Genomic DNA, 27,464 nt, shown 5'->3' with positions numbered 1-27,464 from the left:
AAGAAAGGGCTCTTCAACAAATGGTGCTGGGATAACTGGAAATCCACATGCAAAAGAATGAATGTGGACTACTGCTTTTTACCATATACAAGAGTTAATTTAAAAAGGATCGATGTCCTAAATATAAAAGATAATACTATAAAACTCTTATAAGAAAAAATAGGGCATGTCTTCAGGACTTTTCAGTAATCAGTGGATTTTAGATATTGCATCAAAAGCACAAACTAAAAGAAATTATCAAGACATTGATAAAAGACTACCTATAGAATGAGAGAAAATATTTGAAATTATATATCTGATAAGTATTTAATATTCAATATATATAAACTACAATTAACAACAAAAAGATAACCCAATTTAAAAATAGGACAAGAGGGAGCAGGTGTGGCTCAAGCAGTTGAGTGCCTGCCTCTCACATGGGAGGTCCTGGGTTCCGTTTCCAGTGCCTCCTAAAGACAAAGACAACAAGCAAAAACAAGGCGAACAATGAGCAGAACAGTCAAGGGAGCCTTCGGGGAAGGCGGGAGCAGTCTATCACTGAAAAAAATAGGCCAAGAATTTGAATAGATATTTCCCGAAAGAAAATAGTCAGATGGCCACTTAGTATATGAAAATATGCTCAATATTAACTGTTAAATAAATGCAAATGAAAACTACAATGAGATATCATTTTACATCCACTGGGAAGGATGTATTAAAAAAAAAAGCATTGCCAAATATGGTAGTTTGATATTATTTATGAATTCCAGAAAGAGATATTGATGTTTGTAAACTGGTCTGTTCCTCTGGACATGATAACCCTTTGATTGTATTAGATTCAGCTGAGACGTCTGATTAAATTATTTTAAGATTAGGGCTTTGATTCAACCATGTCATTAGAGTACAATTCAGCATTGAGTCCCTGCCACCTTGGTGGACTGATAAAACAGACCCACACGGAAGTAAACACATAGAGAAGTAGATAAACAGAAAAAGACACGGCAGAAGAGAGAACTTAGTTTTGATATTGGAACCGTGGGAAGAGAGATGCGCCTGATAGTTACAGCTGACCTTGTGAAGAGAGCATAGCATCTGAGCTCCGGAAATAATGACGAGGCTACTGCTGAGATCAGAAGAAGCTGGACCCATGGAACCTTAAAAGGAAAGAAGAAGGTTGAACCCTTACAGATATCAACAGCCATCTTCCATCAACATGTGGCAATAGACTGGGTAAAAAAAGTACCTCTTATGGTACCTTGAGTTGGACTCCTTGGGGCCTTTTAACTGTTAAGCTTCTACCCCAAATAATAAACCTTTTATAAAAGTCAACAGATTTCTGGTACTTTGCATCAGTACCCCTTTTGGCTGACTAATATATATAGCAAGGATGCAGAGAAATAGGAACCCTTGTGCATTGTTTGTGGCAATGTAAAAATGGTACAGCCACTGTGGAGAACAGTTTGGCAGTTCCTAAGAAAGTTAAGTATAGAATTATCATATGGCCCAGCAATTCCACTCCCTAGTTATATACTGAAAAGAATTAAAAGCAGGGACTCCGTCATATATTTGTACACTAGTCTTCATTGCAGCATTATTCACAGTGAGCCAGACTGTTGAAGTAACCTAGTTGTCCGTCAACAAATGAAACGATAAAAAATGTGGTAAGTCTGTACAATGGAATATTATTCTGACATTTAAAAAGTGAAGTGATGGCACTTGCTACAACATGCACGAAGCTTGAAGATAACATGTTGAGTTTAGTATATCAGACACAACACAGCAGCTATTGTATGTTTTCTCCATATAAAATACTTAGAAAAAGCAAATTCATAGACACAGAAAGCAGACTAGTGGTTACCAGAGGTGAAGGGAATGGGGGATGGGGAGGTATTGCTAAACAAGTGTGAACTTTGCTTTGAGATAATGAAAATAGCCTGGAAATATAGTGGTGAAAGTTGCACAGTATTGTCAATGCATTTAATGTTGGAGAATTAAAATTAGTTTTATCTTACGTATATTTTACCACAACTAAGAGTAAGTAATTATAAAACAATGAACCAGAAAACACATTTAGATACCACTTCCTACTCACTAGGGTGGATAGAATTAAAAAATCAGGTCAACAACAACTGTTGTCAAGGATGTGGAGATATTGGAACTTTCATACAATTACTGTTGGGAATGAACAATGGTACAGCCACTTTGGAAAGTAGTCTAATACTTCCTCATGATTTTTACAGAGTTACCATATGATTTAGCAATTCCACTCATACACATATATACAAAAGAATTGAAAACAGGGACTCAAACAGATGCTTCTACAAAAATAATAATACCAGTATTATTCACAGTATCCAAAAAGTGGAAATCACTTAAATGCTCATCAGTACTTGAATGGATAAACAAAATGCTAGTATATGCATGCTATTAAATATTATGCAGCCAGTAAAGGAATGAAATACTGATCCATGCTATAGCAGGGATCAACCTTGAGAATTTTATGCCAGTCACAAAAAAACCACATATTAATGCTCCCATTCATACGAAATATTCAGAATGGGATAATCTGTATGTTCAGAAAGTAGATAATTGCTTGTGGCTGGGCAGAGAGGGAGTTTAATAGCAAGTAGTACAGGTTTCTTTAAAATAAAGGGGATGGTGCTTCTGGGGAGAAGGAAATAAAGAATGTATTATGGGGAAGTGGATGTGGCTCAACTGATAAGAGTGTCCACCTACCATATAGGAAGTCCAGAGTTCAAACCCAGGGCCTCCTGGCCCATGTAGTGAGCTGGCCCATGCACAGTGCTGCTGCATGCAAGGAGTGCCATGCCACGCAGGGGTGTCCCCTGCTTAGGGCAGCCCCACGTGTAAGGAGAGCCACCCTGCATGAAAAAAACACAGCCCACCCAGGACTGGCGCTGCACACGGAGAGCTGACGCAGCAAGATGGTGCAACAAAAAGAAACACAGATTCCTGGTGCCACCGAGAATACAAGCAGACACAGAACAACACACATCTAATGGACACAAGAGAGCAGACAGTGGGGATGGGGGAAGGGGAAGGGGAAGGGGAAGAGAAATCTTTTTTTAAAAAAGAATGTATTATGTGTTATTGGAAACTGGAGGGGACAAGCAGTCTGTGTTATAAAGTGGCATTGAGCTTGGCAAAGTAACAGTTCTATCGTAGCCCTCTCTGAGCTCCTAGGATTTGACCTCCCTGAAATCATGCCCCGTGCAATGAAGGTTTAGCAAACTACCCTTGCTAAGGAAACTAGGCATATGCAGAGGCACTTCCAGCCTAGAATGGAAGGGACAGAGGGAGGGTGAGTCAACAGAAGAGTGACTCCAGGGACACAATCATGAATACAGAGGTCTGGGCCAAAGAAATATCATTTGCCACCCTCCTGGTCATTGAATAGGGTGAGTCCTCAGCCCTGATGTTTGGAAAGGGTGTACCCCTCTCTGTGCTTTGAGGGAACAGGCCTTTGACTCAATAGTCATGGAAAGTGTGGCCACCACCCTAGTGCTCAGAGGGTGTGGGACCTATGCCCCAGCATTCAAGGAGAGCCTAGCCACCACCCTGGTTCTTGGAGAGGGTGGGGCCTATGCCCCAGTAGTGTTCAAAGAAAGCATTCCCACTGCTTCAAACTTTGGAAAAAGTGACGATATTGCCCAGACGTCCCAGAGGACAATCCATAGATCCCCTCAGACCTTAGAGTCTAATGGAGTTTACTCTGCTGGGTTTCGGACTTGCTTGGACTCCTAACTCCTTTTTTCCTCCTATTTTTTCCTTCCTGGAATGGGAATATATATTCCATTCCTATGTTAACTGTTATATTTTGGAAGCAGGTAACTTGTTTTCTAGGTTTTGTAAGTCCACAGAGGAAGAGTACTTTTGCTTTATCTAGGACATACCATACCCATACCAATTTGGATAAGACTTTGTTACTGAAATGGTGTAAGACTTTTGGGATGTTGTGATGGAATTAATGTTTTTACATGGGGGGAGAATATGTCTTTTTGGTGTCCAGAGGTTAGACTGTTGGGATTAACTCAGGTACCCCACAAGACATGTTCAGTTCTTAATCCATGTTCCTAACCCTATGAACCCATTTGTAAATAATACCTTTTAAAGATGTTATTATTAAAGTGTGGCCAAACTGAATCAGAATGTTTCTTACTTTGTACAACTGGAGGTCTTGTGAGGAGAAGATATTCAGATGCAGTCAGTTAGTTGAAACCACAAAGAGAAGCCAGAAGGAGAAACCAAGCAAACCCAAATTAGTTTACAATGAGGGTTTGTGGAATGATTGGAATACATTGAGTTCTTTCCCAATAAAGAGCCTCTGAGAATCACACAGATATATATTTGAATCCAGTTCATTTCTCTGAGAAATCTTTTTAAAACTAATAACAATTTATTCAATAATGAATGGGTAATTAAAAAAAAAAAAAGAGAGAGATTGTTTAATAATGTTTCTTCTCCAGAGTGGAATGGAGGAAGAATAATAAGGTGAATTAGGAAAATCTGATGTAATGCTCAGCATATGCATTTTTAAAATATTTATTCTCCTGAGTTCTTTCTTCTTAAAAGTATGATTATTTGTTTAACATGTTTAAAAAATCATGCAATCATTAAATAGGCACCTACTATATATCAGGTCAGATATTAAAACATATACATTAATATTATTCTTTTCTTGTGGTGTACTGAAACAGCAATATAAAACTCTCACTGTCACATCAAGGTAATATTCCCTAAAAAGTGCTGATGTCTTTGAACCATGAATGAGAAGTGAAATTGAATAGTATGAGTCTGATATACTAGAAAAGGCAAATGATTATGGAGCCCAAGAAACCATGTATGCAATTTATTGTTTCAAATACGTTAGTTACAGCTCTCTAATAATAAACTATAACTAAATTATAATTTTTAATTATGTGTAGAGCATTGAAACCAAGTCCTTTAAAGAAACAACATAGGGGCTATACAATGGCAACATTTTAATTTTGTTATACTTTTTCATTTGTTGGAATACTTTTATAAAAAGCTTCCTCCGTATCTACTATTTGATTTTTCCTAGTACATTTCTTATAGGAAACACAGATATATTCTTTATTCTTTCCCTTGTGTGCTGGTTTTTAAAATAATGAAATAATTCACGAGCATCCTTCAAAAGGGACTAATCAGCTTTTGGGGGGTTTAAGTAACATTAGGAACTCATTTATTAAGTCTGTGTGATATGTTTCAATCCATTGCAATTATTATCCTTATTGAGTAACACATTGTTTCATCTTTGGTCAGTGAGTGTCTGTTCAAGTTGGCTTCTGCGTCCTTGGGACAAGACCAAATAAAGTAGTCTTTGATAGCTTCTGTAATTATAAGATGTTCTAGACTCATCTTTTATATTTCCTGACCCAGGTCTGGAATCATCCATTTATTCAAGGAGCCCTCTTCCTTGTTTTCTTGTAATGGGTATTAGAAGTGCTCATTGCTAGATGGTAGGTCATTGTTTCTGAATCAGATTCAGCACCAAAGAGTTTTTCTTTAACTTCTTCTGTCTTGTATCAAATCTCTTTTCTCTGTCACCTCGTTATCAGGCACCATAGGATTAAAATAACACATAATCACTAACCTGCTTTATCATGTATTATACATACATTAGACTCAGCATAAAAATCATTACTACCACCATGGCCACCACTAATATAATTACTGAAAGCAATTTGAAGTTTTGTTTTTGGGTGTTGTTTTTGTTTTGTTTTGTTTTACATTTCATTTTGTCATTAATGTATCCTACTTGGAATATATTATTTTATTATTACATGTTGAAGTCATTTAGGACTTCATAATAGTTAGAATAGTTCTTTTCTTCTATGTATTTATTGGCACGGACTGGATATACCGCAGGTTCATTTGTTTTATTTATTTTGTTTCTAAAATTTAATTTTGTTTTATAATTATATAAATATATACCAAGTGTCAGTATCAAATCTACCAAACAAGGTATATTCACAAACATGGAACTTCTGTCCCTGTTTACTACCCTGTTCCCTCCAACACCCTACAGGTAGCCATTTTGAAAATTTTATATTTTATCTGTTTCTTTTTTTAATGTAAGTATTAATATTTAAAATAAGTATTACCTGCTAAATATAAGTATTATCTGCTTTAGTAGTATACTGTACACACATTTCCACTTTTTTTTTTTTTTCACTAACCAGTCTATTCTGAAGATCACTAAATAGTGGAATATAGACATGTTCTTCATTATTTGCTTTTAGTTACAGTACTCCATTGTGTAGTATACCGTAATGGTTTATTCAGCCTGTCTGATTGACCAATGAATGTTATTTCATTGAATGACTATGGTTTTAGCCTTGTACTTGCTTTTTTTTTTTTATTCTTGCAAAATAGGAATTTTTATGTTTATATGAAATATATTCCATAGCTGAATAATAAAACTTAAATGATTTGTTTTTGTAGCTTTTTTTTTTTAAAGATTTCTTTTTTATTTATTTCTCTCCTCTTATCCCCCTAACCCCCCCATTGTCTGCTCTCTGTGTCCATTTTGCTGCGTGTTCTTCTTTGTCCGCTTCTGTTGTCAGTGGCACAGGAATCTGTGTTTCTTTTTGTTGCGTCATCTTGTGTGTCAGCTCTCCGTGTGTGCAGCACCATTCCTGGGCAGGCTGCACTTTCATTCGTGCTGGGCGGCTCTCCTTACAGGCCACACTCCTTGTGCGTGGGGCTCCCCTACGTGGGGGGCACACCTGCGTGGGAGGGTACTCCTTGTGCGTTTCAGCACTGCACATGGTCCAGCTCCACACGGGTCAAGGGGGCCCAGGGTTTGAACCGCGGACCTCCCATGTGGTAGACGGATGCCCTATCCACTGGGCTAAGTCTGCTTCCCTGTTTTTGTAGCATTTTGATTATTGATATGATTATCATTCTGCCATAATCTCCTTTGTATTTTAACTTTTTCACTGCAGTTTTTTTTAGGTTTCCAAATAGTTACAGAATGTATTTGACTTGAGTAATTTTAGAGTTTGCCTTAAAATTTTCCAATACAATAAGATTAGCTGTGTCTATTAGTCTGGTGTTAAGTACTTTCATAATATAAAGAGTGGAATATTGATTGGTACCTTTAATATTTTTCTTGTTTAGGGTAGTTTTAAAGGCACTGCTATTGTAGGTTTCATATCTTTATTAAATGCTTGTAGAATCACAATTATATTAACTTTTCTTGGTCTTATTTATGGCATGGAAAAAATGTCATTAGCTTTGTCACTTGATCATTAAAGAATAAGCTATTTAAGGATATGATAATTTTAAAAATATTTGTGGTAGTTTATGGCTTGGCTTTTCTTCTTCATTATAACCCCTTTATTCCATAAACGTCCAACAGAATACTCAAGATTTCTGTCAACTCAACCTTCAAAATATATCCGCAGTATCTTACTATTTTTCATCACTTCTTTCATTTTTCCCTGGCTGTAGACACATGTTTTTCACAGAAAATACTGCAGTTGCCTCTGCTCACCATAACCATCCTCTTCCCCTTAATGTAGTTTCCAAAAAGAAGCCAGAATGATCCTTTTAAAACTTTTCAAATCAGATAATGTCATATTTTTTATCAAAGCATTCCAGTGGCTTCACACTGAATTTATGATAGAAATTGGGGTTCTTCTATTGATCTATAAGGGCCATGGTTTATCCCTTGTCACTTGACTTCATCTTCTCTACTCTTCCCTTGGCCTTTCTCCTTCAACCAAACTGGTCCTGTTACTGAGCTTTTAAACCAGGCATCTTGTTTCATGGTCATTGTACCTCCTGACTTCTCTGTCTGGAATTCAGTAATATTGGTGTAGAATTAGAAATTCTTAATAAATTTAAGAAATATGTAAAATTTACCCTTCCCCTATGAGAAAGAATATAATTAATATAGTAGCCAAAAGCTCAGGCTTAGGAATTAGACAACTCTGTTTAAATCTTAACTCTGCCAGCTTTTGCTATTAACTTTGTATGTTACCAGCTTTTCTAAACCTCTTGTTTCCTCATCTATATAAAATGGAAATATTAGTACTTGTCCCTACTTTATAAGACTTTCGCGAAGATTAATTGAGGTAATCTGTGCAAAACACTTGGCTGGCACAATACATAGCACATATTTAGTACTCAGTAAATGTTAGCCCAATTAGTGATTTTTAATAATATCAATTTTTGGTCACCATTTTTAACTGAAAAATAAGTAAGCTCTTGTCTCTCCTAGAGTCAAGGGAAACTTCCATCTTGCCTTTTGGTTTTAGGGCAAACCAATTGTCTTTTTAGTTTGCCAAAGGCTGCCAATGCAAAATACCAGAAATGGGTTGGCTTTTATAATGGGAAATTTATTAGGGATAAAAGTTCCAAGTCTGTGAAAATGTCAAAAATAAAGGCATTATCAGAGACGCTTTCTCACCAAAGTCGGCTATTGGTGATCCTGGCATCCTGCCATGTGGCACGGCAAGAAGGCAGCTTATCTCTGCAGAGGTCCCAGCCTTCCCCTCAGTGCTCACTGTCTCGAGGAGCTCAGCTGTGGGGCATCAGGCATATGCTCCTCTCTTCAACCTTGATCTGCTCTATAGGCCCATCCTCTTGGGTGCTTTGTGTCTCAGCTTTGACTGCTAGTCATCCTAGAGTGCTCTCTTTCATGTAGTCAGGTCAGAATAGCAGAGCTCTCTTTTCTGTGTTCTGTATATCTTCTTTCCAACCTGAGTCATGCCTCACTGAAGTAGTCTAATCAAAAACTTTCTAATCAAAGTCATCTAATCAAGGTCTGTTAACCAAATCTAATGTTATCAAAGTTCTCACACCCACAGGAATGGATTAGTTAAAAAAAAAAAAATCTGTTTTTTGGGATTCACCAAATTCATACCTGTCTGGATGAGAGGGGTTAGAGGAAGGTGTAATGGTGTTTTTTTGTCATTTTTATGTTGATTTGTGGTTATTTGGGCCACAAGAGGCGTTATCAAGTCCATGAGTTTGGAGTATATTTATGTATTTCTTGTTAAGAATGATACTTTGTTAGTATAAAGCAGACCATGGACCAAGATCCTACAGAAATATTTAAATTTTGCTTGAGATCATTATTTACATCTTGCTATAATAATAATGAGGTATCTTTGTTTAAAACTCTAAAGATAGTGTTCTCATATACTTATCTGTTTCTAAACAATTTTTTGGAAGTATTTATTGTTATTTCTATTTGCAATCAGGGGTGAACTCTCATTCTTGAGACTTAAATTCTTCTCTTCTTTCCATTATATCACAGCTATTTCCTGTAGTAGTGTTAGGTTCTGGAAGATATAAAAATGACTACCAGACATCCTCTTCTTCAAGTTTACAGATACCCATGAAGTCAATTTGCTCTTGCACTTGATAGCATTAAATGGACCAGGAAATGTACAAGGAACACTATGGAAGAAGGGATTAATTCTTTTTAGGCCAGTCAGAGAATGAGCTAGAGGTGACATTAACCATTACGTTAAACAATGAGTAAGATTTTTCCTCTGGGAGTTTGAAGCTGCTTGAGGAAAATCATGTTACTCATGAATGAGAAATAATATATAGTAAAAGCTCTTTTAACTGACCTCTACTGTATTAACAAATATTTTCCACTTCTTATTTAAAACACACTGATAGCCATATTCTGAAAATTGCAGTTAATAGGCTATTTCTACCAAGTCACTCTCCTCTGTTTCCACCAGTTAAATTGCATACCTGCCAAAAGTTAGTTGTGTTTGTTCCCAGCCTGCTGATGCCTGTTGAACTTGTTAGTAATTAAATAATTTAACTGAATAGCCTCCCAAATTGAAAGAAACTCATACCAAAAAAAAAAAAAACACCAAAAAGGTTACTAGGATAGTTGGATGCTTTGGAAAGTGTCAATAAAGGCAGGGCCCTAAAATTATAATGCTGTTTGGGAAGCAGATGTGGCTCAACTGATAGAGCATCTACCTACCATATAGAAGGTTCAGGGTTCAAACTCAGGGCCTCCTGGTCCATGTGGTGAGCTGGCCCATGCACAGTGCTGCCATGTGCAAGGAGTGCCATGCCACACAGGGGTGTCTCCCGTGTAGGGGAGCCCCACATGCAAGGAGTGCGCCCCACAAGGGGAGTCACCTCATGCAAAAAAAGCATAGCCCACCCAGGAGTGGCACCACACAAAGAGAGCTGACACAGCAAGATGACACAACAAAAAAAGACACAGACTCCCTGTGCTGCCGAGAATATAATGCTGTTTAATTTAATGTGAGATAATTATAAAAGAAAATGATAAAAATCTAGAGGGATTGTGTACTCATATTGCTTTGCTGTTGACTTTTTGCTTCACTTTAATGACATTTGGCTGTATTAGACAGTACATTATGGGGTTTGGTTTATGCAAGAAAGACAGAATGGATTTACAGTCATTGGAAATAATCTCCAAAGAATAGGTCTGGCCTTAAAAGTTGGATAAATAAACATACTTTATATGTTCATATTGAAATAAATGTACTATTTGCATCTATTTATAAAAATGTGTTGTGTTTTATGATTCCCTATTTTAACCAGCTTATCTGTTTAACCAGGCAAATATTTAGTTCTGCCTGCATTAGATAAAAGGGCTTCTTTGCAGCCATAGTTTTTGGGGAAAAGGGTGATAGTGGAATATGGAAAGAGTAGCAGATAAGAATGGGAAAGTGAACTGGACTACAGCATAGAAGAATTTGTTTGCTGTGCTAAATTTAACCTTCATTGGTGATGTATTTTTAGGAAAGAGATGACCCTCAGGCTGTGTTTTAAAAGACTGTTCTTGACAAATTGGGGAGGTTGAAAAAGAAAGCTAGCTAGGGCTGTAACAGTGAGATTGGAAGTGGGATAGATACAAAAGAAGTTTGGAGAATAGAATTGGTAAGGCCTGGTGCTCTTCACTGGATCTAGGTAGTAAGGGAGAAAGGAAAATCAGGTATGGTGGTGGTGGTGGTGGTGATAATATATAACATTTATTCAGTATTTACTAAGTGCTAATTATTGCTCTAAGTCCTTTAGAAAAAAAGTTTTTGTTTGGTTTGGGCTCATTTAACAACCCATGACCTGAACTGATGTTAGGCTATCGTGTTTGTTTATCCTACTTAGTGCATATTAATTTTTTGCAGAAATATTAATGTGTCTAGTTATAGAGTGTTGCATTAGACCCTCATGGGAGTGTATAATATTCAATATTATTTTTCTAAAATATAAAAACAATTCTGAAATCTGGGTTCGGATGAGGGACAGTGACAAATATGGTGCCAACAATGCACATAACTCAATTGAAGTAGAAAACAATATGAGCAGCTGTGATTTGGCTCACACAGATAATGACAGCCATGTCATAATGACAGCCATGTCATGTCTGCCACCTGGCTGATAGCGATTTTAAGATACCATTGATTGTAGATTTCAGTGATATGTCTATAGTGTAATTGTGGAACTATGATTTTAAGATGTCAGAAATTATGCAAAGTAATTGACAATATATCAAAATATTGGACTAATAATATAATTTTTATATAAAAATAATACTCTGCCTGTGGAGGTTTTGACAAAATTGAAAGTTTTTTAAAGGTTAAAACTGGTAATATTATAAACTTTGTACTTTTTAGACAAGTAAAAGTGAAACTAAAATACTGAACATTAATTTATATAAGAAGATTCTTAAAGGTAGAAGGAAGGTGGAAGATCAGTTAAGAATCTCAGGACCCAAAGAATGGCATGATGGTATGCTCTGTGGGTTTTCTCTCAGCTTATATGGTGCTGAAGAAGCTTTTAACAGAGAATTATTAATGGACACAGACAAAAAAAGCCTGATCTCTCTAACCAAAGGATAAGGAAGAGAACATATTAACAAGACCTAAAACTTTTGGAAACTAATGACTATACGTCAGTCAAATAACACAGCAAAATCTTGGTCCCATCCCCACACATGCCAGCAAAGGCCAAGGCCAGCCAAGGAAACTAGACTTCTATCCTCTCTACGCTTTAACAAAGCACCCAGTACTCTCCCTGGAGTGGTGTCAGATTAGGTGAGTACAGAACAGGGATTTTCATCCTTTTGGGGTGACAGCAACCCCCCCACCCAATTCACCCCACCTGTGGTGTTAATAAACACCACATTAGAAACGTGAACTTCTACCTCACCCAGCAGTAGTGAACCCCTAACCTTCCCTGCTGGGGTGGTCTCACAGGAGCCCTAGTAGAAAGTCAACACTTTCACCATCACGCAGCAGTAAAAAGGCCACTATTCCCACTCCTTCCCCACCCTTAACCACCAGGTAGTGTCACTGAAAGCCTAGTGGGGAATCAGAGACTCCATTCCACCCAGAAGTAACTAGGAGTTACTCCAGTATCATTGGAGGACAAGTGGGGAACCTGGACTTCTTCCTCTACCTCGCATTAATGAGACCAGTGCCTCTATACCTCCTGTTGGAGCAGATTCAAACAAAGCAGATAACATAGAAGGTTTAAATAAGATCCAGAGTCTCATAACAAAATATCCAAAATGTTCATGTTTCGTTTGAAAATCACTTGCTGGGAAACGTCCGTCTACCACATGGGAGGTCCGTGGTCCAAACCTCGGGCCTCCTTGACCCGTGTGGAGCTGGCCCACGCGCAGTGCTGATGCGCGCAAGGAGTGCCCTGCCACGTAGGGCTGTCCCCCGCGTAGGGGAGCCCCACGCGCCAGAAGTGCGCCCTGTAAGAAAAGCCGCCCAGCACGAAAGAAAGTGCAGCCTGCCCAGGAATGGCGCCGCCCACACTTCCCATGCAGCTGATGACAACAGAAGCGGACAGAGAAACAAGACGCAGCAAATGGACATAGAACAGACAAGGGGGGCGGGATTAAATTAATAAATAAATCTTTAAAAAAAAAAAAAAGAAAATCACTTGCTATACCAACGACCAGGAAGCTCTCAAATTGAATGAAAAATTATTATTAATAGATGCAAATGTCTGTAAGACAAAAGATTTAGAATTATCTAGGCAAGATTATAAAGCAGCCATCATAAAAATGCTTCAGCAAACAACTATGAACATGCTCAAAACAAATGGAAAAACAGTTTGAAAAGAAATATAAGATAGGAAGAACAACCAAATGAAAATATTAGAACTGAAAAATATAATAACTGAAGTAACAATACTCTGGATAGGCTAGTTACTGTAGATGGGAATGATAGAAGAAGAAAGAATCAGTGAACTGAAAGAACAATAGAAATGACTAAATCTGAACGGTAAACTAAAATAAAATGAATACAACCTAAGGGACCTGTGGATACATAACAATAGGTCTAACATTTGTGCAATCTGAGTCCTGGAAGAAGAGAAAGAGGGCATGGCTGGGGGCAGGGGGGACGACGACGAAAATATGGTTGAAAACTTCCCAAATTTGGCAAAAAAATATAAACCTATAGGTTCAAAAAGACTAACGAACTCCAAACAGAATAAACAAAAGCAGTCCACACCAAGACATGTCACAATCAAAATTCTAAAAATTAAATACTAAAAGTCTTGAAAACTTTGAGAGAGAAACTACAACATACAGTAAAAACAATTTAGATAACAGCAGACTTCTCATCAGAAACTTGGATGCAAGGAGAAAATGCATATTTTTTAAGTACAGAAAGAAAAGTATTGTCAGGTAACATCTTTCATGAATGAAGGAGAAATAATGATATTCCCAGATGAAAGAAAACAAAAAGAATTTGGATCACCAGACCTGCCCTAAAAGAACAGATAAAGTTCTTCAAACAGAAAATAAAATTTTTAAAAAGAGCCCTTGAAAAATTGAGAAGGAAGAAAACATGGTAAGCAACAATGTAGGTAAATGGACTTCTCATCACCTTCCGAATTTCTAAATTAGATGGTTGAAGCAAAGTTTATATGATTGATTCTAACCACTGTATTATAAATGGAGAAGAGTAAAGGGAGGTCAGTTTCCCTTTTTTTTTCTTTTTAAAGCTTTATTATATTTCTCTCTTCCCTTCCCTGCCCTCCCCACCATTGTCTTTTCTTATGTCCATTTGCTGTTGTGTTCTTCTGTGTCTGCTTGTATTCTCTGCTATACCAGGAATCTGTGTCTCTCTTTCTTACGTTATCTTGCTGCGTCAGTACTCCATGTGTGTGGTGCCACTCCTGTATGGACTGTGCTTTTTTATTTCTCGTGTGGGCAGCTCTCCTTTCAGGGCACGCTCCTTGCCCGTGGGGCCCCCGTATGCAGGGGACAACCCTGTGTGGCATGGCACTCCTTGCACGCGGCAATACTGTGCATTGGCCAGCTTACCACACAACCCAGGAGGCCCTGGGTTCAAACCCTGGACCTCCTATACGGTAGGCAGATACTCTGTCATTTGAGCCACATCCGCTTCCCGGGAGGTCAGTTTCTATACCTAACTTGGACTGGTAAAATGACACCACCAGTAGTTTATGATAAGTTATGTGTGTATGTCATAATTAGAGCAGCCACTAAAAAACTGTACAAAGATAAGCTTAAGAACTACCGATAACTCAAAAAATAAAATGTCATATATATACTCCATCATTTCAGTAGTGACATACCAGACATACCAATTAAAAGACATGGGTAAACAGAGTAGATTTTGGCAAAACACAACTATGTGCTGTCTGTAAGAAATTCACTTCAAATATCACAATACAGATGGTTGAATGTAAAAGGATTGAAAAAGATACATCACGCAAACAATCAAAAGAAAGCAGTAGTGGCTGTATTAATATCATGTACTATAGACTTCAGAGCAAAGAATATTAACAGAAATAGGCATTATATAATGATAAAAAGATTAGTCCACCAAGGAGACATTGTAATCCTAAATATGTATACACCAAACAACAGAAAAAAATAAGGGAAAGAAAAACTATAGAGTTAAAAGGAGAAAAGTCCACAATTGTGTTTGTAGACCTTAAGACCCCTCTCTTAACAATTGATAGTGCACCTAAACAGAAAATAAGCAAGGATATAGAAGAATTATCATCAACCAACAAGATCTGATATTTATAGAACACTCTACCCAACAACAGCAGAATATTTGCTCAAGTCCCCATAGAACATTTACCAGGATAGACTGTAACTGGACCATAAAAACAAATCTTAAACGTTTAAAAGAATCAAAATCATATAGACTGTTTTGTGTGACAATAGTGAAATCAAACTAAATTTCAGTAACAAAAATAAGAGGAAAATTTCAAACACTTAAGTGAAACAATACACTTCTAAGTATGGGTCAAAAATGAAATCTAAAACATTTTTTAAAAATTCATTAAACTGAGTAAAAATGAAAATACGACACATCAAAATTTGTGGGATATAGCTAAAGTCTCACTGAGAGGAAAATTTGTAATGTGTACATTAGAAAACAAAATCTCAAATCAATAACCTAAGCTTCCACACTAATAACCTAGAAAAAGATAAATTAAACCCAAAACTCTCGGAAGAAGTGAAATTGAAGAAAATAGAAAAAATCAGTAAAATAGAGAACTGGGTCTTTGAAAAGATAAATAAAATTGATAAACCTCTGTGAAGACTGAAGAAACAACAGAAGATATAGGTTGGTTTAGTATTTGAAAATCAATCAGTGTAACTTATATTAACAAGCTAAAGAAGTTACATCATCATACCAATTGAAGCAGAAAAGCATTTGACAAAATTCAACAGTTCTTCATTATATATATAAAAAAAGAAACTTGCAGAAGAGTAGAAATAGAGGAGAACTTCTTCAACTTGATAAAGAGCATAGATAACATTACATTTAGTAATAAAAAACTGATGCCTTCCTCCTAAGATCAAGAATAAGTCAAAAAAATGTCTGTTCTTACTACTTTTATTCAACATAGTGCTGGAAGTTCTAGATTGTAATAAAGCAAGAAGAGGAAACAAGTGGCATTCCGATGGAAAATGACTAAATAAATGGCTAAAACTGTATATGAGTAGCGGGGTTACAGGATATGATATAAATATGCAGAAATAAATTTTCTGTATACTAGCAATGACACATGGACCCTGAAATTGTATTAATAATACAATATTGTTTATTATTGCTCAACCGTGAAATATTCACGTGCAAATCTAATAAAACGTGTAGATTTGTGTGTTGAAAACTACAAAATGCTAGTAAAAGATACTAAAGAAGACCAAAATAAATGGGGCTTTGCCATATTGATGGGTTGAAAGATTCAGTATAGTAAAGATGTCACTTTTTCCAGAATTGATGTATGTTTGATGCAGTTCCTATCAAAATCCCAACACAATTTTTTGTTGATAAGATTATTTTGAAATTAATATGGAAAGGGAAAGAAATGAAAAATGTTTGTGAAAGAAGAATAAACTGGAAAGAAACAGTCTACCTGATTTTAAGAATTATTATATAGCTACCGTAATCAAGACCATGTTGCTTCGGCAGAAAGATAGACATGTGATCAATGGACCAGAATAGAGATACCAGAAATATAACACACTGGTGTTTTGGTTTTTTTTTAATGTACTGGGGCCAGGAATTGAATCCTGGACCTTGTATGTAGGAAGCCAGTGCTCAACCATTGAGTCACATCGGCTCCCCTGAGGTTTGTTTGTTTTATTTTGTTGTTTTTTCTTTCTTTGTTCATTTGCTTTGGTTCTTTTGCTTTTCATAGGTGTCAGGGACTGAACCCATGACCTCCCATCTGGGAAGCAAGTGTTCAACTGCTTGAGCCATCTGCTCCCAAAAATTCAGATTTTTGTGTAAAATACGAATTTTTAAAATTTGTTAACCATAACAGTTTTTTTTAGGAAGTACCAGAGATTGAGTACCAGAGATTGAGCTCGTTCATGGGAAGCGGGCACTCAACCACTTCAGCTACATCTGCTCCCCTGATTTTTAACAAAGGTGCAAAAGTAATTCGGTGGAAGAAGTATAGCCTCAACATTTGGTGCTGAAACAATTAGACAACTATAGGAAAGACAATGTCTATGCCTTAAATACAAATTAACTCAAAATGGATCACCAATTTACATATAAACTGGAAAAGTTTTAAAGTTTTAATTTGCCAAAGGACTGCCATTACAAATACTAGAAATGAATTGGTTTTTATAAAGGGGATTTACTTGTACCATGAAAAGTTCAACTTAGGGCACCGTAAGAGGCGCTTTTTCACCAAACTCAGCTGCCACATGCTAAGATGACTGCCAAGGTCCCTGCCCTATCCAGCAGAATCTACCCTTGTCCTCAGAACTCAGCTGTAGGTAACTAGGCATAAGGCTTGTCTCTTACTGAGCTTTCTCTTAGGATCGACTGCTCCACTTTTTCATGAGTTCAGCGGCAAGCTATATGTCATATGGCTCACCTTTCCCTCGGCCTCAGCTCTTTGAGCCTCTCCTTTCTCTCACGTCAAAGGATCAAATATGGTGGCTTTTTCTTTGTGTGCCTCTTTCTGTGTCTCCGTTTTTATCAGACCCAGCAAGAGAGCAGAGATTCAACCTGAGTCACGCCTCACTGATGTAGTCCACACCCACAGAAATGCATTAGCTGGCAAGTACATTGTTTCTCTTTTTGTATTCATAAAATAATTTCAAACTGCCACAGTATAAAGCTTTAAAATAACATAAAATCTTTGAGATTAGATCAGAGTTCTTAGTCTTGATACCAAAGGCCCAATCTATTAAAAGAAAAAAAAAAAGATAAATTAGACTTTGTGTTAGTGAGGTTCTTCAGGGAAACAGAGCCAACAGGAGGTATCTGTAAATATTGTGAGATTTTTATAAGAAATGTCTCATGCAACTGTGGAAATGGGCAAGTTCCATGGAGCAAGTTCCATGGAGCAGGCTGCGAACTGGGAGCTACAATGAAGGTTTTCAATGAACACCCCAGGAGAAGCTGACTGACACAGATATGGAAATTCTTTCTTCTGAAATCATCAGCTCTCCTTTAAGGCCTTCAACAGATGGTGAGACTTCTCTCATTGTTGGATGGAATTAACTTACTGATGATTTAAGCACACAAAATATCCTCACAGTAACAGTCAAGCCAGTGCATGCTTGGCCAAGCAACAGGACACCATAACTTGGCCAAGTTGACACATGAGCTTAACCACAGACTCCATCAAAATAAAAACTTTTGCTCTGGAAAGACTGTGTAAAAATGGAAAAACTAGCCTCAGAGTGAAAAAAAAAAAAATACTTGCACACCACGTATCTGATGAAAGACTTGTACCTAGACTATAGAAGGAATTCTCAAAACTCAACAGTAAAAAAATAGAAATTCAATTGGAAAATAGCTAAAAGACATGACCAGATATTTCAACCAAGAGAGTATATATGGCAGAGCACATGTAAAGATGTTCAGCCTCATTAGCCATTAGGGAAATGCAAATTAAAACCATAAGATATCATTCCATCCTATCAGAATAGCTAAAATTAAAAAACAACTCCAAATGCTGGTGAAATGCAGAAAAGCCGAATCACTTATATATATTGTTTGTGGGAATGGTATAACCTCTCTGGAAAATCAGTTGGGTAATTTCTTAAAAACTTAAACATGCCACTACCATTGAATTCAGCAGTTGCTGTCCTAGGCATTTATTCTGGGGAAAATGAGATTTTAGGTCCATGTAAAAAACCTCTACATAGATATTTATAGCACTTTATTCATAATAGCCCCAAACTGGAAACATAACAGATGTCTTTCAACAGTTGAAAGGTTAATCTATGGTGCAGCCATACCAGGGAATATTAGTTAGCCATAAAAATGAATGAACTATTGGTACACAAAACAACCTGGTTGAGGGAAGTGAATGTGGCTCTGGTGACTGAGCTCCCACCTGCCACATGGGAGGTCCATGGTTTGGTTCCCGGTGCCTCAAAAGAAGACCGCAAGCTGGTGTGACAGGCAGAAGCAGCAAACTGACACAAGATGGTGCATCAAGAGACACAAGAAGAAAAACATAATTAGAGACACAACAAAGCAGGAAGGAGAGGCTCCCAGTGCCTCCCAAAGAAAGAAAGAATAAAAGCAAGCAAGACAGTGAGTTGATGCAATGGGCAGGCAACAAGAGACAAAAGAAGAAAAAACAATGAGAGATACAGTGAAGTAGGGAATGGAAGTGATTCAAGCAATTAGGTGCCTCCCTCCTACATTGGAGGTCCTGGGTTCAGTTCCCATTCCTCCTAAAGACACAACACACAGCAAGTACAGACAATGAGTGGGTAGGGGGAAATAAATAAAATAAATCTTTAAAAAACAACCTGATCATGAATTATGGTGAGTGAAAAAAACCCAACCCCCCAAAATTACACACTGTTTATATAACATTCTTGAAATAACAAAATTATAGAAATGAGAACTTATTAGCAGTACCCAGAGGTTGAGGAGGTTGGGGTAGCAGGAAATAGATATGGGTAGAAAAGGGAAGGTAAACATTCTTTAGATCCTACTTGTGATATTATACTATAGTTTGCAAGAGTTACATTGGGGCAAACTGGATAAAGTACACATAGGATCTCTATGTTATTTCTCACACTGCACATGGATGTGCAATTCTTTCAAAATAAAAATTTAAATTAAAAAAAATGTTCCTATACAAGGGTAAGCTCAATCTGGAATAATCATCATAACAACAGGTCTTAATTGGAAATGTCCATATGTAAAGGTTGAGGTTGGTCTAGTTAGTTTCGGTAATTTTAGATACTAACTTTTTGCTGTTTTATAATATATTGGAAGTAAAAAGCATCTATATAATGATTTGGTAGTCATTATATATTTGTTAATTCTTAACCCTCACAATATGGAAGTTTCAGTTAAAATAAGTTTGTTTTATGGTACAGTTGAAGACTTAAGTGATTGTCACTTTATTAAAATGCACAATAACAGGTAGCCTGTATTTTGTTTCACATTATCTTAAACATTGCTTTCTAAATGTGATGACTTTTCACTGATGTGTTAGTTTTATTTTTAAACATTAACTCATTTAAATTTCACTTCACCCCTGTAAGTTGTTTTATCTAAATTAGGTGAATTTCACACAGTTGTCAAGTGACAGAGGTGGAGGCTGAACCCAAAGTCTACAGAATTTAAAGATTTATAATTTTTTTAACCTCAGCAATCTTTGAATGGCTTTCTGGGATTATTCATGGTAGAAAAGAATGGGATTATTTTTTTCCTAATAAGTCTTTTAAAAATACTTATATTTGCAAATGACAGCTCTGGAATGTGGGAGAGGTTTGTCAGTTGCATGCAGGCATACATTCATTCATGTATACATACATACTTGAACTTTTGGCTCAGGGATTGCTCCAGGCCCTGCTTTCTACCTGCAGTTTTGAAACTTTACCCTTGTTCATTTCTATTAACATCCTTCCTGTTTACATGAATTTTGGATTGTATGTGTTTGGCTTTGACCTAGTATTTCCTTAAGAATCTACTTCCCTTGCTTCCTCTGCTGCAAGCCACTCTGAGGCATTCCTTATATTCTCAGTCTTTATATCCTATAAATGATTTTTAATACCTTAGCAGAATAGATGTGTTCTTATGTAAAGATCCTTAATTGTCTGATTAGCAGAATACACAACTACATATTCTTATGGAGCTTATAGCATTGTTTCTTACTCTATTGATGTCTTATTTGCTTCTGGTTCATTTTATTTATTTGTAGTATGTAAAGATATGTTCTTAGTTTTATATTACATTTAAAAAGAACATGAAAACAAAAAGGCTCAATTCAAACACAATTTCAGTCCCTAGACGTACCTTGAAAATCATAAAAATAAAATGTTACTTTGTATCTACAAGGAGAAATGTTTACAATATTTTGCAAAGTCTAAAAAAGGCCACAATGTTGTTTTATGGCCATTTTTGTATTCTGATATACAAATACAAAATACAAAGATCTTTGTGTAAATCCATATAGTTAAGTGGTGAACCCCTTAAAGCAAAAGATTAACTTAATTTCATATAGTCTTTATGCTTATGTAAGATAGAAAATGTTTTAAGCATAGTTAAAAATATATAGTGACACTTTGAGAGAAAATAATTGCAATACATCTGTTAGTGAAGGGTAAGGAATAACCTAGTTTTCTGTGTATCATGGATGATACCATCATCAGTGCATCATATATAAGCCATAGACTTCAGTTTATCCTAAAATCCTTCTTTGCCTTCCCTTCCCATGTTCAGTCAATCAGAGTATCTCTTAGGTGTCTCTAGAATCCATCCATTTGTTTGCCATCTAATTCCAGCTGTCAGTATGACTTATCATAACTACTGTAGTAGCCCCTAACCGGTTAATCTCCTTTCACTCTTTCTCAGTCTAAATTATTTTCCATACTGCATAAAGTGATCATGTCAGTACCTCATAAAATATTCAATGACTCTATTTTTAGTCTGCAGTGTGGTGGGGAAGTGTTACCGGATTTTGTCTAGGTTCTTGACTGAACTGCAAGAAGTGAATTTCAAGAGCAAGCCACGTTGATTAGACCAGTAATTTAACAAGGTAGAGAGGAAAGAGAAATGGGAGAAAATAACAGTTTATGGGTCCCACGTAGAGAGGAAAGGGCAGAAAAGTGATAAAGAGGCCTGATTTACAGACTACAATTGCCCACTATAGATTATAAATGCCCAGGTTTTACTTGCATATTGATCTGGCGGGGTGGTGAAGAAGGCCAGAATACCAGGACAGGGTGAAGGCAACAGAGAGCAAAAGGCCTTTGCGCTTGTGAAGTGGATGTGGCTCAAATGATTGGGCTCCCGTCTACCACATGAGAGGTCCAGGGTTCGATTCTTGGGGCCTACTGGTGAAGGCAACTTTGCCCACAGGGCAAGCTGATTCAAGCAGGGAGCTGGTCCACATGGCGTGCTGGCCCACACACTGTGAGCTGGCCTGAGCAGAGTGCTGACCTGTGCAGAAGTGTTGGCCTGCATGGCAAGCTGACCAATGATGCAACAAAAAGAGATAGAGAGGAGAGACAATATGAGTCACAGCAGACCAGGAAGCCAAGGTGACGCAAGAGATTAAGCACTTCTCTCCCACTCTGGAAGGTCCCAGAGTCGGTTCCTGGTGCTGCCTGAAGAGAAGACAAGCAGACACAGAACACACAGCAAATGGACATAGAGAGCGGAGGAGGGAGGGGGAGTAAATAAATAAATACTTAAAAAAAAAAAAAAAGGCCTTTGCGCTTGCTTTTTAAGCCATTAATTATTACACCCCTTTGCTAATGGCACAGGAGGAGTCCCAGCTGTTTGCTGTTTTGATTAATTACCCTACCGGTCAGTCCCCTGGAGGGCCCAATGATAAGGTCCTTGGGGAATATATGGGGCTTCTCCTGGCTTCCGGAGGATATCTCGTTTTGAATGGGAGAATCTTGTGAGGGTCTTCCAGCAGCCACCTTGGGGGTATTGATGTCCTCTTGGACTTTTTGCCAGGTTCCAGATCTGTCTATTAATTCCCTATCTAGCCTGCTTCAGAGGTGTTAGTGAAAGAAAGATAAAGAGATTGACCAATTCATAATACATTTTCATTTATTCTCAGGTAAATTAACTGGGCACCTGTCAAATACATACTTCCTGTTATAGGACTTTGATGCCTTTTGTTGTCTTTTGCCTGAAACATACAGTCCCTCTATTCTCTCTTTGTTAATGCTTATATATTCTTTAGAATGTTCTCAGAGACTCCTTTCCTGGCCTCATTAAATCAGTTTTTCCTATTATTCATTCCTAGACACCACATAATTCTCTGTAGGACTTAACACACTTTTGTTTATGCGCTTAGTCCATTTGTAATTTTATTAGACTTTGAGGGGAAGGGCAGTGTTTATTTTTGCTTACTATTTTATTTCTGGCATGTATTATTAGTGCTAGGTACATTCTAGACACCCCATAAATATTTGTTGAATCAGTGAACACATTATAAATAAAGGAGAAGATATAAATACAGTTCACATAAGGAGAAATAACAATTCTAATAATCATATCCAGATACTTTTAGCTTCCTGTGTAATCAGGAAATACAAATGAAAACAATGATAAGATATTTTATCCCCATCATGTTGGGGAAGTCTTTAAAGATTGATAATGTAATGTCAACTGTTGGCAAGGAATTTAAATAACCATTAAGAAAGGTAGTATTAAATAAAAGTATGGTCCCAGCCATACTGTGGACTATTTTTCAGCTCTTAAAAGGGGAAAATTGCCTTCAGTCCTTTCAGAATGATTCCCTTTATTTTTGTTTTACAAAGAGAACTCCCAAAGTAAGTCTATATAGTATATTCATATAAATTCATAGCAAGGATACTAAAATGATATTTGCCATACTGTTCATAATGATTACTTCTGAGGAGGGAACATGGTAGTAGACGGAGAGATATAAAGAGATTCTTTTTTTTGTTTTTAACTCTATGGATTTATATAAAGTTTTACTCTTTTATAAGGAGAATATGTGGTCTATAAAAAAGAAAATTAATAAGTATTAAATTGGTTGGTATAGGAAAGCAAAATCAGAGAAGCCAAAAGAACATAATATAATCTGGAGCTACAAGCATTTCCATATTGCTGGAGCATAAAGTATGAGATAGGCAGGAAGAGAGGATGACACTAAAAAAAGAGGGCAAGGCCAGATTATTGAAAACCCTTATATATTTTCTCTTAGCATGATAGAGCTGTTCAGAGATTTTTAAGGCCTGCTAACAGGTGTGGAGTGTTTCTTTCTAGAGTAATGAAATGGTTCTAAAATTTTCTGTTGTGATGAATCCACAACATTGTGATTATACTAAAAGCCATTGATTGTACACTTTGGATAGATCATATCATATGTGAGTATATATAATTACAGTTGGGAATTGACTTTGGTTCTTTCAAATAGGTGGCTCTGGCGTATATGCATTTGGCACAATAATGAGAGGAGTTTTTTGTATCGATGTTTTTGGCAGGTTTGCCCCTGAATACTTTCTGAGAATTTTGTTTTAAGTGCATAAAATAAAATGTAGAATACAAAGGAAATCTCTTATATTGGACTTCATTTATGAAAATATTAGGGAAAAACATTTGTAGTATAGTTATATATGTGCTTCTTTAGTAATGCATAAAATAAAAAATGCTAGTGGCAGTTTTAATAACTACTCTAATTTCAAAATTGTGATGAGCACAAACAATATTTTAAGATGTCTGCATCCATTAAGTTTCTCATGGACCCTCAGGTGAAGAATTAATGCCTTATGGATGAGACTGGGAGCATGAAGATCAGTTAGGAAACTAGTCCATAGGGGCATGGTGAAAAAATCTTAGGAAGGCAATGTGAAATGATCCTATTAACGATTTTCTAATTATTATTACTGAAACAGTATGTGTATATTAGAAAAATTAGGAAATACAGATTTTAAAGAAAACACTATAGGTCGTTTTTAAAATTTAAATAATATATATACTGGCTTTTTTTTAATTTCTCTTCTTAGATAGGGCCTTTCCCCATTGGTTAAGCATTTAGTCGTCTTTCAATATTATCTTTCCTTGATTGTCTTCCTTTTCATTTTGCAGGTTTTTGATTGGCCAGGGAGCACACGTTGGAGCTGTCAACAGTGAAGGAGACACACCTTTAGATATCGCTGAGGAAGAGGCAATGGAAGAGCTACTTCAGAATGAAGTTAATCGGCAAGGTGATGTAAAAGCAATCTACATGGGGAACATGTTTGAAACTATTTTAGAGAGAATGTAATACTTGACTTTTTAAGGAGAAGTATTTGTTGACATTGAGGGCAGTCATAATTTGAGTGAAAAAAAAGTCAGCTCTTCAAACAGTATATGTCATATGATTCTATTTGAAAAACCATGATTCTCAACTCTTTAACTTTTTAAATCCCAACTCTATCTTTTTAATATTTTTAAAGTTGAAAGAAATTATGAATAGCAGGATCAGGCATATAATTATATGGTAATAACAGCTTTATAGAGAAATAAAGCATGCAAGGGGGATTGGAAGTACCCGGGCTGGATGTAGCAATGTAAATTTAAATAGGACTGTATTAGTCAGCCAAAGGAGTGCTGATGCAAAATACTAGATATCTGTTGGCTTTTATAAAGGATATGCGTTTGGGGAAGAAACTTACAGTCACAAGGTCATAAAAATTAAATTACCTCCCTTGCCAAAGCCTCATTGTTAAGAAGGCATTTAAGCCGAGATCTTTTAATAAATAAGGTGAAGAAATTAGCTGTGTGGGTGGATCTGGGGAAAGAACATTCCAGGCAAAGGGAGCAACTTGTACAAGGATGAGGATGCCTGGTATATTCAGAGAAGCAGCAAGTAGACTAGTGTGACTAGAGCAAGTGGAACATGGAAGAGACTGGTCAGAGGAAATAAGGTCACAGAAGTAGCAGGGACCATATCATGCAATACTTGGTGGACCATCAGAAGATGGAGTCAGAATTCAAATGCTGACAGTGTGTCACCAGAGCCCACAAACATAACCACCATGTGCTGTACTTATGTAGCTGGAGCATGGGCAAATCATTTGCCTCCTTTATTTCTCAGCTGTTAATTATGGGTAATATCTGCCTATCTCTAAGGCTACTGGGAGAAATAAAAGGATAGAAAGGCATGTGGCAGAGGGTTGTAGACTCTAGTTGTAACATTAAAAGGGATTCTTGCATTTGTGGAGGCTGGACTAGATGATTGCTAAGATTCTCTTGTTTTAGAAAAGAGGTGGAGTTTTTTACACACGCACACATATATATATATGATCACAATAGATTATACATTGTCTTTATTCTCCTTTTATTAAGCCTGTATTTTTAATACTTTGTCGATAACCGTAAATGTTTATATAGCCAGTTCATGTTTCAGTAATATCTACTTTGAAATTTTCTGGTGCATAAATTATTAACTTGCTGGGGTTTAGCTTTTTTTTAAATTGCAGTTTATCATTTATATATGAACATACATAAATAATAAGTGTATAGTAAAAGTTGTGAACTTATAAAACAAACATGCTTAGCATCATACTGGGCTCCAATACGTTATTCTACAAGCAATCCCTTGCATTTTTGTGAAACAATTGTTAAAACTATGAAAAAACATTGTCAAAATATTACTGCTAACTATAGCCAATATCTTACATTTGGTATATTTCTCTCCCAACCCACCCAGTTACTAACATCCTGTTTTAGTATTATATACTTGTTTTAGTTCATGAGAGAATGTTCCCATATTTTTTCTATTAACCACAGTCCATCATCCACCACAGGATTCATTGTTTTACAGCCCTATACTTTGTACAGTCTATTCAGCTGTACACTCAGTAGCTTTCGTATTCATCACAGAGTTGTGCTGTCATCATCTCAGTCAATTTTAGAACATTTTCTTACTCCCAAAGAAAAATTCCCATATACTCTTGTATGTCTTGTTGTCCCTTAGAATTAATATATCTTTGTCATTGCTGCAAAAATATTACAATATTACTGTTACTATCATCCATAAGTTACATTAGTTGTAATTTTCCCACATGTCACCATATTCTTAATACTTTGTAAAAGAAAAACACTTTTATACTATTAATCACAATCTTCATCCGTCACTGAAATCGCAAATCGCTTTGTTATACAGCCCCTAAATTATCTCTAGGTTCCTTTGCATTGAAATATTACATCCACTGACTATGCCTTTCAGCCACAATCACTTTTATAAATCAGCAGTATTAGAAAGAGGACCCCTATCTCATAGCTTATACAAAAATTAACACAAAATGGATCAAGGACCTTAGTATAAAAGCTACAACCACCTTTTTTCATGAAGATGCCACCAAAATCGAAGAAGGAAGCACCTGCGCCTCCCAAAACCGAAGCCAAAGGAAAAACTTTGAAAGCCAAGAAGGCAATACTGAAAGGTGTCCACAGCCACAAAAAAAAGATTTGCACGTCACCCACCTTCCAGCGGCCTAAGACACTGCATCTCAGGAGACAGCCCAAATATCCTTGGAAAAGCACCCCCAGGAGAAACAAGCTTGACCACTATGCCATCATCAAGTTCCCCCTGACCACTGAGTCAGCCATGAAGAAGACCAAAGACAACAATGCACTTGTGTTCATTGTAGATATTAAGGCCAGCAAGCACCAGATCAAGCAAGCTTTAAAGAAACTCTATGTAACGTTGATGTGACCAAGGTCAACACTCTGATCAGGCTTGATGGAGAGAAGAAGGTATATGTTCGACTGACTCCTGACTATGATGCTTTGGATGTTGCCAACAAAATTGGGACCATCTAAACTGTGTCCAGCTGTATAATTATAAATATATAAGTTTTTTGGCCATTAAAAAAAAAAAAAGGCTACAACCGTGAAACTCACAGAAGAAAAGGTAGGGAAATCGTCAAGATCTTGCGGTAGGCAGTGGTTTCCTAGTAAACCTCATACCCAAAGCGCTAGCAACAAAAGAAAAAACAGATAAAGGGGATATCCTGAAAC

At 36.7% G+C, this 27,464-nt stretch overlaps 1 protein-coding gene and 1 pseudogene across 6 annotated transcripts in view; both read left to right on the top strand.

Moving 5' to 3' along the window:
• The window catches only part of PPP1R12A (protein phosphatase 1 regulatory subunit 12A), a 221,214-nt gene that overhangs the window by 100,315 nt on the left and 93,435 nt on the right, over positions 1–27,464 (top strand). For all 6 annotated transcript variants that reach the window (XM_058308478.1, XM_071218972.1, XM_058308481.2 and 3 more), the window contains exon 3: positions 24,546–24,664. In XM_058308478.1, the coding sequence (XP_058164461.1) occupies positions 24,546–24,664 (119 nt within the window). The remainder of the gene's footprint in view (positions 1–24,545; positions 24,665–27,464) is intronic.
• Positions 26,660–27,409, top strand: LOC139440165 (large ribosomal subunit protein uL23-like; annotated as a pseudogene).

This window comes from Dasypus novemcinctus, chromosome 12 (assembly GCF_030445035.2).
Source record: "Dasypus novemcinctus isolate mDasNov1 chromosome 12, mDasNov1.1.hap2, whole genome shotgun sequence".
NCBI lineage: Eukaryota > Metazoa > Chordata > Mammalia > Cingulata > Dasypodidae > Dasypus > Dasypus novemcinctus.
This window is presented reverse-complemented; position numbering and strand designations above follow the sequence as displayed.